Source organism: Strix uralensis, chromosome 1 (assembly GCF_047716275.1).
Source record: "Strix uralensis isolate ZFMK-TIS-50842 chromosome 1, bStrUra1, whole genome shotgun sequence".
Classification (NCBI taxonomy): Eukaryota; Metazoa; Chordata; class Aves; order Strigiformes; family Strigidae; genus Strix; species Strix uralensis.
Window position 1 is genome coordinate 95405182 of NC_133972.1, and position 13174 is coordinate 95418355.

Genomic DNA, 13174 nt, shown 5'->3' on the forward strand with positions numbered 1-13174 from the left:
GCAGAACAATAACACTGACCCTGCCACAAACAATTTCCAATCTAGATATAAACAGACAGACAGACAAGGAAACAGAATGACATCAGCATGCCAGGCAGTGGAGTCACCAAACAAGCCATTTGTGCTTTGTAAGGTAAAGGGTATTTTAGAGTTCTCTAAAAAAAATAGTGGGGCTGCTGTGCAGATTTTTACAGAGACCTTTGTTCAAGCTTAGGGGAAAGCGAGGAAGGAGTTAACACACTCAGCTGAAGTGATGTGAATACTGTAATTGGTGTTGGAGATGGCACCTTACCCAGGAAGTTACTCACAGAAAATAGTTATAGGTTCCAGAGGGCCCTCAGAAAGAAAAACAAGTAACTTAGGCTTTACCCAGTGGAGAAGGGGGAGTCAGAGAAAGGATGCAGAGTTTTAACTATTTTTAATCAATATAAAATAATCTGTGTAAAACCAGTCAAAGCCATGCTGCAATAAACTTCTTTCAGCATGCAACAGATAGCTACAGAGCCATCTGACAGTTCTTGGATGAAGGCCTGCAGAACTAGTGACAGCATTAGATTCAACACCACAGAGGGGATACAGTGAAGCCAGTATGCATCTCCCACCCCTCCATTTAAAACCCAAGGTCAACACAAATTGTGCTGAAAGCACACACAGAGAATCTTTCCCACTTGAAGAGTAATACGAGACCACTGCATGCTGTATTACTCTAGCACAGATGGGAGCCACTGGTACAGAGCTCATCAGCTGTCTTAGTAACAGGCAGTTAACTTACATGCTTACTATCAAGTTTCTATCCCAGAGGAGTACACACAGCACAACAAGGCAAACTATTAAAATTTAAAACAATAAAAAAGTAGTGTTATTTGATTCTTGTTCTATACAACCCCCATCTTCTTTCCCAAAACACATGTAAAAATAAGAAGATAAGGAGATGAGATTTTCTGAAAATTCACAATGGACAGTTTCAGAAACAAACTTCACCTGGGATCTATAAAGCAGTGCAAAAGCAAGCACAACAGTTTGATTTGAAACCAGTTCTCCATAACAAAGAGTGAAAACAGATAATGTAAGCTACATTAAAATAGCTACAGTTCACATTACATGACTGCCCTGATTCAATTTCTAATGTCATGACTTGTAAAATAGTAATAAGAAACAGCACAAAGGCTTTTTCTTAATAAATTTTAATGTTAAGACCAGTTTGTCTGGATAAAAACACAAGGCTACAAGAACCACACTACTGCAAATTCTGCATGATGCACAGTAGTGCTCGCAATATTTGAGTGGCAAGACCATTTTGGAACTGTTTACGAAAGATATGTCAAAGAGAGAATCTTGGCATAAGTAATAATGTATGTTACCAGTGAATTTAATATTGTGAAAAAATATCTGTCCCACAATGTACACCACTGTAAATAGTCAAATGCAATTATTTGTGCACATCAAAAATATATGGGGCGAATACTCACTTTAGCATTTAGTCAGCAACAGGGAATGAGAGAAATATTTTGGTTATTTTTCTATGACTTAATTTCACTGGAAATTTCCTAATAAATCACTCCAAAGGGTACTATTTGTGGTTCAAAACCATCAGGACAACAGAAATTCTGTAAAACAGTAGTTTCTGACCTTCTGACAGTGACAGCCCAATCCTCCTGCCACTAGATTCAGATGCATTTGGCTTGTGCTCACTGCCTTAGAACATGAGTTCAGACACCAAAAAATGAAATACCTCCACCACAGCCTGGACCACATTAACTCAAAATATGTCAGATTAGAGATGCAACATCAATAAAAGGAGATGACACTCTCAAAGCCTCTGCCAGATTCTCAAGTATTAATTATATACACATATGGTTAAGTACAGAATACTGAAGGACAGTGTACCGAGTAGCAAGTTAAATGTTCCATCAATTCTCTGATTACTGCGATGGATATTCACATTTTCCCCATTTAATCTAAGAAAGATACTGCAATCTAAGCATGTGATTTGATGCTACTTAAAGCTTTGCGATACTGTTATGTATTTTAAAATATCTACATAAAAAAACCCCAAACATTACTGCAAAAGAACTCTATCTACATATAGAAGTAACACAGACTTGATTTGGTGGCTCGCTTGACTGTGTCCTTGCAAAGAAATCTGCTAACTCTTCCTTTTCTGTTTAATAGCATATGTATTTCCCTGCCCCACAGGCAATAAATGGTACGTGATGAATCACTTCCTTCAATATTATTCCCATAAAAATTCAGTGACCAATTCTGAAAGAGGTTTTTTTTTTGTTGTTGGGGGTCCTTTTTTAAGTAATTGTGCAATATAAAATTCATACTACAATTTGCAACTTTGGTAACTTACAGAAAAAAACCCCCACTTTTCAAGCTCTTTAATTAAGGACCAGGTCAGAACATTGATTACACTACACTTTTTGTTTCTGTGCACACACATCAGATAAGGTTCTTCCCTCCTCCTGAAGGCCTTAAAAATTCTATTATTGATAAGAAATTGGCTACAATTTAAGTTGTGAACCTATCTAATTTTCCTTGGTACCGTGAAATGCTTCCATCACCTAGCATTCATAAATTTTTTACTTACTGTTTCAATTCAGGAAATCCTGATTCCCAAAGCTAACCTCTGCCTGTTCCCCTTCCTCCCCCCCCCACCCCCACCCTAAAGAAAAACCCAGCTGAGCCTCAACAATTACATCTGAATTCTCAGAAGAGGAAATATTTTCTCGACTTAACAGCAACTGTACAATATTACAAACTCAGACACATGAAAAACAATCAGGCAATAGAAAAATGTACAACAGCTTTGGTGTTATACAAAATAATAAAAAAGACTTGACAGCAAGATACATAGTTCATTATGTTCTCACTACAGCCACTTCACTGCTGACTGTAAGACAATTATTTACTTTTGATATTCTCTGTGTGGCCTTTCCACTCATGAAAAATCATACTATATTACTACAATAAGAACTGTTATGAACACCATAAAGTAAGCTCCAAATTTTATAAAAACATCTTGCCTCTTCGCACTATTGCTTTGTGGCACATTGTCAACAGAACAGCAGTCCAAAATAAAGTGACAACTAGATTTAATAAATTAATATACTTTTTTAAAGATGTACAATGCACATTCTTTTTAATCCAAGGTTTTAGGGTGTGAGGATACTTCTATTTACACATATACAGACCTCAGACAGCATTGATAACATCAGAAAATGCAGATAAGGATCAGAGCCTTAACTGCTATCTGGATGCTACTAACAGAAGCCAAAACACTGCTGAGAGTATTATTGGGAGAGATATCCAAAGACTGAAGAAGAGTCTATGAAAAAAGGACAAGTAAAGGCAAAGGGAAGGTCACGATGTTTAATATGACCATCTATTCTTGTGAAGACTGAGGTGGAGTTGTTGATGTGCCTTGTTTACCAGACTTTCGTTCGTAGTTCACAAGTCGTTGCCCAACAAGGTACCTGGGATTATAATAAAAACAGTGAAAAATTAACAAAAGTTAATACAATTCTGTAACACAAATTCACTCTCCTTTGATGCAGAAGTAGCTTTCTCATTGTATGGCTTTGGTAGTCATACAATTCAGGCATAATCTAAATAAAGATATGAAATATAGAGTGTGTTTGCATTATTTATATACCCAGCCCCTTTGCTGCGTGATACTTTTAAGAGCATCTTCGTCGCAGTGTCTGTTTGAGCCACTGCCACTTGAACATCTGGAACAACTCAGATATAAAACCAAATGAGAGTGCTAATGAGGTTTTAAGTTCAAAAAAGAATCTGCCACTATGTAGCACATGCATTGGGTAACAGTAAGAGGCTCAGCTCACATATAGAATGAAAAACACCCTGAGTGAAAAGAGTAAATATTGTAAAGTAAGAACTTTTACTGCAGCTCAATCTTTCTTAAAGGGAGATAAGATAGCCTAATGCTCAAGCCTAAGGGCTGCGAGATTCCTTTGTTTAAATTCTGTTTCAACATCTCACCATCTCATCAGTTTAGCGGTTTTCCTACCTTTCACATTATTCCTTACTTCCTCTATATCATTGTTTCACACTACTTTTTGCAATCTAAATTCCTTCCCTTGCCTCCTATTTGTATTCTGGTTCTACCTGTAGATGAGCCATAATATACCTATAAATTCTTCCCCTGAAACCTGTCATCTCCTTTAGAAACTTTTTCACCACTGCTCCTTTTCTCGCAGTACCATAACCAAACAACATCATGTACTTTTGTACATTTTAGAATGTCACAAGAACTTGTATATGCTTTTGGAGTTTGTAAAATGAAAGATTTAATTAAGCATATTTCTAAACCATAAATCTCTACTGGCTAGCATGACTACGCTTGCTTAATTCCTAAAATGAGATCATTAAGTTAAGTTGTACAAACTTCTTGTCTACAAGGATGGTTATAACATTTAATAAATTCATTTAATATCAAAGTAATTTTCACTTAGATATATTTTCACAGCTTTGTATACTGTTTACATGCCTTATTTACACAAGAAAGCAACTTACAACATGAATGCAAGTTGCTATTCAATACACATTCTGCCTGAAAGATACTAACATTTAGCTCAAACCCCATTTGTAAACATAAATACCAGCTTACTACATTAGGCCAAGTACTACAGAACACATTATGAAGGCAGGTGGGGAACAGGATTTAAATCAGCTGATCAAATAAAAGGTGCTAAAATATAAATTGATCTGTTCAGAGTTTTAATTTATTTACAACTCTCTTAATACTTCTAGATACTATTACTTTCACATTTACAGCCAACACTTAATGTATCAGTCACTTCCTATCATTTAAGATTCAAAGAAGTTTATTTTAGGTTTGACTCCTTTTGTAGTCAGTGGAAAGCAAAACTCTTCTAGGGTAACTCAGGATATGAACACAACAAACTAATTTATTCCTTTTCAATACAAAAGCAGCCTGGGAAGACTAGTTGCTGGGATTCAAAACTTGTTTTTCTAAATAACCAATACATAAGGTAATTAGGGTAACACAAAAAATCAGGTACCAAAGATAATACAAAAAAAAGCTTAGAAATTAAGCAGGAGAACCAGAAAAAACACTGGTAAAATTAATATTTTATCATGCATCTGAGTAATACAGAGTAATAATTACTGAAAACATCAGAAAACAGTACAAGATTTGGTAAGGACAAACTCTATCAAATCAACTGAATGTTCCTTAGCAGGTTAATTGGACTAACGAGTAGAAAGAATAAGAAAAACAGTTATGCAGAAAAGGTTGGAGAAATGGTTTTATAAGCGGTAGTGAGACATGGTTTTACTTCCAGATACATCATAATTATTACATTCACTTGTCATTCAAGCCCACAGAGGAGGAGACAAACAAGAAATCAGCTTGTTTTGTGGTAAAATGCATTCAAGTTAGACATAGGGGAGTGTCTTCCATTTATAAAGACAGTCTGTTCCTGTGTTTATTTACCTGAACCACAGATCAAACAGTTGGCAAGAAGAGTTTAGGTCTGCCTCAGAGGGTCACTTGTCTAGAAAGCTTCTTAAGATTCATTTTAGCCCTAAGTATCTACAACACTTGAATTCAATTTGAAGTTATCATCACAATTTAAAGTGGAAAAACACCCACATTATATACTTACTTGTCATTTTTAATATGTTCATAAAGGCGCTTGAACTGGCGGACTTGGAAGGAGAGAATTCCCATCAAAACCACCACCATAAGCAGAAAAGGATAAATCCGTCGCTGAACTAGGTTTTGCATTTCAGCAGTAACTCCTACAAAACAAGACAAAACCCTCACATAACCTAACACTGCTAAAGTAACACACATATTTCTGCTTCTGTACCTGCTTCTATGCTTTTTGTTATACTGTAGCTTCAGTAGGACTATGAAATAAAAATACATCAGTTTTTCTCATAGATCCAACTTGACAGCTGCTGTTTATTTTTTTCATCCGAAGCATTAAAGTTGAAAGTTTTCCATTAACATGGTGAAAATCCACAGTAAAAAAATTGGGCTTATCAGCTCTTCTTATTGATATCTGTATACCTCACATCAGAAAAAAGTTGACACCATAAAAGTCCACATTAACGTGAGAGGTTGAAGAATAAAACAGGACTTCTTGAACATATTGTTAATATCAAAACTAACTAGCAAAAGACAACTGTTGATGAAAAAAGCACATCTACCCTGCTTCTAATAAAATTATTTCCTTCAGTTATGAATAGATAGAAAAGTCTAAAAAAACCCCTACATTTACAATTTACGTTATAATACTGAAAGAAAACCTCAAAGCAAAACCTGTATTTGCACCTGTTCTAAGCTTCCTCTAGAATGTCACAAGTCGGAAAAGATGTATAGCTGTTAAAGAGAGACTAAAATTAAAGGTTCATTGTCCAAAGAAGAAACTAATTAATCACCCCTTTCCCAGACTAGCTAGATACCTACATTACTGCTGTTAGGTATTATGTGGTCCCATATTATTGATGTATTCTGCATTTAGTTTAATAAAAAGCCAGTCAGAACAATGTATTGCATTTCTCAAAAAATCCCCAACTTTTAAGATGACACAGCAATCTTCAAGCATTTACATTTGCTGGCAGAATAGTGAGTTGTTTTTTTGTTTGTTTGGGTTTTTTTAAGTAACTTAGAGCTTGACATTTTATTTCCAGATATATTTACATTGCTCTAAACCATCAGATGATAAACAGGTATTCTGAATGTATACATACCTAATAAAGGTACAACACCAGAAGCTATGATGTATGGTACACACAGGGAAAGTAACAGAACAGAGATTACAGGTGCTGCCAGTTTACGGATTATGAAGTGTAAATCAATGTTACGAATCCCATTTGCATATACCTAAGAAGAACAAGTTAGAAGCAGAATGGATCAACCAAGAAAGCCATGATTTGCGTTTACAGTAATAATTACAAGGTTTTACACAATTCTCCTTGTGTAACTTGAAGAAAACCAGGATGGCCACAGTCAAAGAAGAAAAACTCGGTGTCAATCTACATCATGAGGGTTCCAGAAAGTCATTTAAATAGTGCCCAGGAGAGCAACTTAACCTGGAATAGTGTCGTGATTTGGTTGCAGGAGTGCAAGAGACCAGCTGAAAGATCATTAAATAGAGCTGTGGATGGTGGTTTTGTGGGTGATCTGGGATCACTTTGTGCTGTTAACCTGCTGAAAAATGATCCTGTGTATGCTTATAGAACAAATCTATTAAATTCAGTAACACAGGCAGAAAATAGGATCTTATTTTGTACTTGGTTGGGCAGACCAGAGCCTCTGCATGTGGAGTCTGTGCCTGAAGACAGGGCCTCCACAATTCTTGAGTTTCTGCAGCTACTCTCAGGAGCTAAGGTCTCAACATGACTAAACATGGGAAAAGACCAATTTCAAATGGTTACCACATATAGCTAGTCAATGGCCTCTGCCCCACAGCCTGGATGTAACCATTTCTAAGGATGGCTCAAGGAGAGCATGTGTATAACAAAAAAAGGCCATGGAGAGCATTCAAAATGGAAGAGCCATGGTATGCCTCAAAAGGTACTCACAGAATTAAGACTACATTTCTCCAGTGTGACACCTAAACTGATCAGTAAATGGTTTAATAACTAGGACTATGTGCTAGCCTTAATCAAGAGAGGCACCTTTTGTACAGAGGTCATGACGTGCTCCACAGCCATTACATATAGTGCAGGGCTGAAGTTACTTTCTGACAAACAATTGAGATACTTCACTGAGACAACAGGGTAGAACTTAAAGGTTATAATCAAGAAAATACTTCTGCCAAAAAAAGCAACAGGCCATGTGACTCAGAACTGCACCCAGAAGCTGTTCTGTCTTGCTTAATAATCAAAGGGGAATGGAAATGGTGTCTTTCATATGCACTTATCTATGAACGAGGTAACCTCTACAGATCTGGAGAAGGCAGAAATTATCTGTTCTTGAGTGGTGGACATAAATAATGTCCAGAGTTTGGACACATGTGAATTCATTTGAACAAACAATGATGTTTCTCACTTTAAATACAAACCTGATAAAATTGCACAGATGTATACACAGCATTTTCTTGATTTCAGAGTTTTACTTTTGTGTTATTGTTAAGTGTACCTTAATGGATTAGGCTATACAGTTTAAAATGATGCTACAAGACAAGTTTTACTCAATTACTCCATTACTACAACAGTAACTCTGTTTTCTGACTCACACATTCAAAAATCATTCAAAATGTATTATACAGATAATTCACATGGACAATTTTTTCCTACCTGTTCAATAACAGTTTTCAGCCACCATTGGGGACCCATCAGTGTTATGGCAGCAATTATTTTGGCATGTAGAACTCCAAGAGCCCAGTCCTAATTTCATAAAAACGGACTGTTAGCATTAACGTTTTTAAATAGTTTGACAACCAGAAGCTTTTAGAGCAACTTGTTCCTTATAGGTGAAAAGATAATTACTTTTCTATTTACACAGTACATTGTTTAAAAGAGTTGACATCTTTTGGAGACTCCTAAGAAAGTTGCTCTCAAGCTTAACTGACATCTGTAAAATACTCAGCTTCCGGGAACAAGGAATATCAGCTACTACTATTAAACCAAAGGCAAATACAAAATAAAAGCATTACACTTACTTAAAGCAACAGACTAACATTCTGGTACAAACTAATTAAGACTAGTAACATTTACCTAGAAATAAGTTCTTTTGATTCCTTTAAAAAAGAAGAGAAACAAGATACAAAGATGCTCACACAAGTCAGGAAACAAGGGTTTTCTTTTAAACTTGAATTATTCACAAAACCCTACCTGATGTGAGAAAAGCTAAACAAAGCAAGGCAGCGCTCTTCACAAAAGAACATCACACTATTCAGAGGAAAGTTTATGCTTTAACATATACCACAATTATTGTGGCATGGAATTAAAAGAGCACAATATAACTACAGGCTTCTAGTAAACACATCATGAATTACACACATTTCTAAGAGATTCTTCAATAAAAAACACCAAAAATAGAATGCAAAGCATAGGTTGACAAAGCAGAACAAACAGCCACAGAAACAGTAAGACTTAAGACATCATAGATGAACTTTCTTAAACTGCTGGGGAAATATCTTTAACCAATTATTTAAAAAGACAGCTTTTGTTAACATCTGCTACCCTAGATACATTGAAAAATTTAAAAACTTGTCACAAAAAAGTCAGTGTTAAAGTTGCTTTCTGTTTGCTCAAGCATTTAATCCTTGTATTAACTATTCTCTTCTGTGAAAAATGGAACTTATTCTCAATTTCAATAGCTCCTCGTTGATTTCAAACAAGTCTCAAATCCCTCTAATCTGGTATTTTGAGGAAACTCTGCCACATGAAAATAAAATCTTTCAGTATATTTAATTCCAAACTTTTAAAGAATTAACATGCAAAAATTAAGAATTTTTAGAATCTCTAGCACTACAAATTCTTTCCAAAACTGTTTGGAAACCATGATCATCTACCACTGCAATCATATGACATCCTGACTTATTAGTCATTTAGTTAAACAGATACCCCTGAAGTATACTCGTATTATAAAATAATGGAATAATTAAATTAGCAGTCACATTCTTCTTTGTATTATGGCTTTCAAAGATTTGGCTACTGAAAGCAAATGAAAGCTTTTTTATGGGCAGCTCAGAAAATCACTATCCCTGAACACTTTCTTGTTATTTAGTAATATGCATTCTAGGCCTTTTGAGTTATGGTTCCCTCAGTGTTTCTTTGAGTTACAAGTTCTTTCATAATTCAGCCTAGGTGATACAAGCATTTGTCACTCAATCCACTGTACCTTCATTTCTTCCACCAACTTGCAGGAAAAAAGTTTGCACTCCCTTAACCTGTGAGACTTGACTGAAGAAAAACAAAACACTACTACCTTAAAATCTTGTATTAATGATTTGACATTTCAACCTAAAACCAGAATGATCCTAAAGCCTACCAAAATTACAGAGTGTGTATCATCACTGAAATAAAACCTTGTATAGCAAAAAAGATCAACTAAACCTCTTCTTACATAGCTGTAGGCAGAAAGTTTTCCAGAAGGGTCAGACGATTTGTATGTCTGTGCATATGTAGATACAGCTATACTAACTTCTGTACATAACTTTACAATTATGCTACTGAAAAGAAGTGTCTATCTGATCACTGAAATGCAAAGATCCTCTGATATCATCCCACAAAGTTCAGCTTTTCATACTTAAAAGTTCCTAAGCATATTATTTTGGTTTAAATAATCCTCACACCCAGACTGTCTGTCTTTTCTCTGCCACATGGAAACATACTTATGGAAAATGCTCTGAGGCACCAAATCAACATGAAACAAGAACTCCCATACTCCTCACTTTTAAGTAAAGAAATGTATCAACAGCAGAAAAATGGGAGCAACTGACCTGCCAAGGATAGAATAGAGGTGTTTGATCCAAAGGAACTCTCAAAGGTGCAACGATGACCAGTTCAAACAGAAGCCCGAGCAAAAGCGGAACCACACCAGCTAGCAGTATAGCCACTATTAATGTCTTCATTATCTAAAAAACCCAAGACATCTAATAAACATGCTTATCAGGGGATTCACTTTATTTAAATTTCAAAATGTAACATAAACTACATAAACATATAAAGCTGGAGGAAAAAACCTGCACAAACCTTTAATTCATACATATACACCCCTAGAAATAATTTATTACATAGTTTTGCAATGCAAGTTTTCAAGATTGGGTCATATTCCATGCCCCTGCCACAAAAAGGCATGACTGTGTCTCCTACCTATAGTTTTAAACCATAAAGTCACGTTTGACCATTATCAGTAGGGAATACTATCCAAATGCATTTCACTATCTTAAGTATTCTTGTATGTTGGAAAATTAGAGAAGAGTCTTTCCAAAACTGCCCATTTTTCTCCAGTGAAATCCAAACCTTAAGAATTCACTCATTATAGAATAGTTCTGACTTGGAATACCATGCTTGAATCTTTCTTTATTCTACAATTCTCTTGACTTACACATATCACCCAAAAATCAGACACAAAACTAGTCTGAGTTAACATGATCAGGAGAAGGGACAAAGGACAAGTAGAACATTACATTTTAGCGCTGAATTTTCTTAAACAAGCTTAAGATTTCCTAAATGAAAATGATGGATATCTGGGAAACATCCTAATACATGAAATACACACTTATGTTGCTCTTCTGTTTCTAATAGTCCAATAAGCACACAAGCATGTCCATCCCAAGATACAATTTATGCTATGAATGTTTAAAATTACTATACTTAGGCAAGAAATCTACTATAGAAATCATCAAAACCAAGATAAAAAGGTGGGATATAAATCTGTTGCCATGGTGAGAATCTGAACTCCTAGTAATAAAAAAGGATATTTTCTTTAAAAATATTAATTTGAACAACACAAAGATCTGACAACTCATAAAGATCTTTCTGAAAATACGCATCAAGCTACTTTGTAGAGACACGCTCATCATCTATCAGCTTTATTAGTTTTTTTATTTGATAATGTCAAGTTGCTAAATGAGTAATAGTTAAGCTTTCAGGTGTATGTGAAAACGTAAATTTATTTGAGGACACATCACATATAGGATACTATAATGCAACATATTGACTTTTGAAAGAAAACAGAAAAACGTACATGCCTATATAAACACATGTGTCTATATAGGCCAACTTATTTACACTCATTGCTTAACATTGTGCTAAATGGCTTCCAAAAATACAGTTAGCCTATGCAATGGGAACATATGCTGCAAATGCTTCAAAATAGTCTGAACAGGAAAAAGTAGTATACATTACAGAGTAAAACATGCAAGCAAAAAATGAAACAAGTATTGTTAACTACTTTTTTGATAATTCAGTAAAATTTTTTCACAAGACTCACCATGAGAGACCATTCTTTGACCTTCTGAAAAATCACTCTACGACCCTGTGGCATCCAGGCGACCAGCACTGTCACTGCTCGGATAGTTAGCCAACAGACATAAAGACCACAAGCAGCTGTGTACAGTTCATGGATTTTGGCAGTCCCCGTCCAAAATGACATTAACCATCGGCCAGCAAATACTGAAAACACAAACACTGTTAAATAGAGTAATGCTTTTTGATGTATTAAGGAAGGATGCCTATTGAAAAATACTTACCAAAGTTATTGTTAAATATAAATAGCGGCACAAATAGTATTCAGCATAAAACAGTATTTTGGTACTATACCCATAAGGCATGAATGTGTGAAGCACTGTGTAAATAGTTATGTAGAAGACACCAAATACATATGTAGATTTTTTTTTTTCCCTTTGGGAAAATTTTATTACACCAGCAATGTGTTCTGAACAATTGCACTGAATACTGCACTATTCAGAGCCTAAACACTAATCTTCAGAACTGCAAAGGCAATAATGGATTAGCGCATAAGCTTGAACTTGCATCTTATGAGCTATGTTTGGGTTACTTCACTGCCTCATAATTTAAGACTTAATTAAAAAGTGGGGCTTCTGAAGCTCTCCAGCAAAAGTGGCAGACTCATTTGCTACATTTCATTTTTTAATAGTGTTTTGACTCACTAGTATTGTAGTGAAATTATTTTATGTACTGCTATTAAAACCATCACAAAATTCATAAGTGATCTCAACACATCATTGACTTTAGGATCACTAATACAAGGAGGTAAAAACGCAGTGGTAAGATGATAGTCAGGTTATAAAACTCAAAAGAGTTCACGTCTTAATTTATTTCAAATTATTTAAAAAACATTTTGATTTGGTTGAAGTACTTATTCATACATATTTGGGAAGTGGCATGTATATCACTTCAAAGCCTCATAGTGACCTGTCGTAATGACACCTTCAGAACATTTAATTAAAGAAGATGCTATAGAAGACCTGGTAACAACCTACATGTTTTCCTTCTCTAAACAGTGAAGCAGGTGCAAGAGTTTCAGTTCTCTTTTTCTCTCAATACTACTACACAGATCGCCTCAGCACTTGGAGCCCTAGCCTTAAAAGAGAATTATTCTACAGCAAAAGAAAGTAAATGTCAATCTCTATCATTTAAATACAGGTATTATCTCTATCATTTAGATTATTACAATTTGATGATGTACCATTAAAAATGA

At 35.2% G+C, this 13174-nt stretch overlaps 1 protein-coding gene across 7 annotated transcripts in view; it reads right to left on the reverse strand.

The window, feature by feature from the left end:
• Positions 1 to 1168: 1168 nt before the first annotated feature.
• MARCHF6 (membrane associated ring-CH-type finger 6) overlaps positions 1169 to 13174 on the reverse strand; it is a 54278-nt gene continuing 42272 nt past the window's right edge. For 2 of the 7 annotated variants that reach the window (XM_074874536.1, XM_074874511.1), the window contains exons 21-26: positions 11945 to 12126; positions 10449 to 10583; positions 8299 to 8388; positions 6748 to 6880; positions 5655 to 5790; positions 1169 to 3479 (exon numbers count right to left, since the gene is read on the reverse strand). In XM_074874536.1, the coding sequence (XP_074730637.1) occupies positions 3389 to 3479; positions 5655 to 5790; positions 6748 to 6880; positions 8299 to 8388; positions 10449 to 10583; positions 11945 to 12126 (767 nt within the window). In that variant the 3' untranslated portion in view covers positions 1169 to 3388. Of the gene's footprint in view, positions 3480 to 5654; positions 5791 to 6747; positions 6881 to 8298; positions 8389 to 10448; positions 10584 to 11944; positions 12142 to 13174 lie in introns of all 7 variants that reach the window. The other 5 variants (XM_074874502.1, XM_074874494.1, XR_012629623.1 and 2 more) reach the window with 4 other exon arrangements.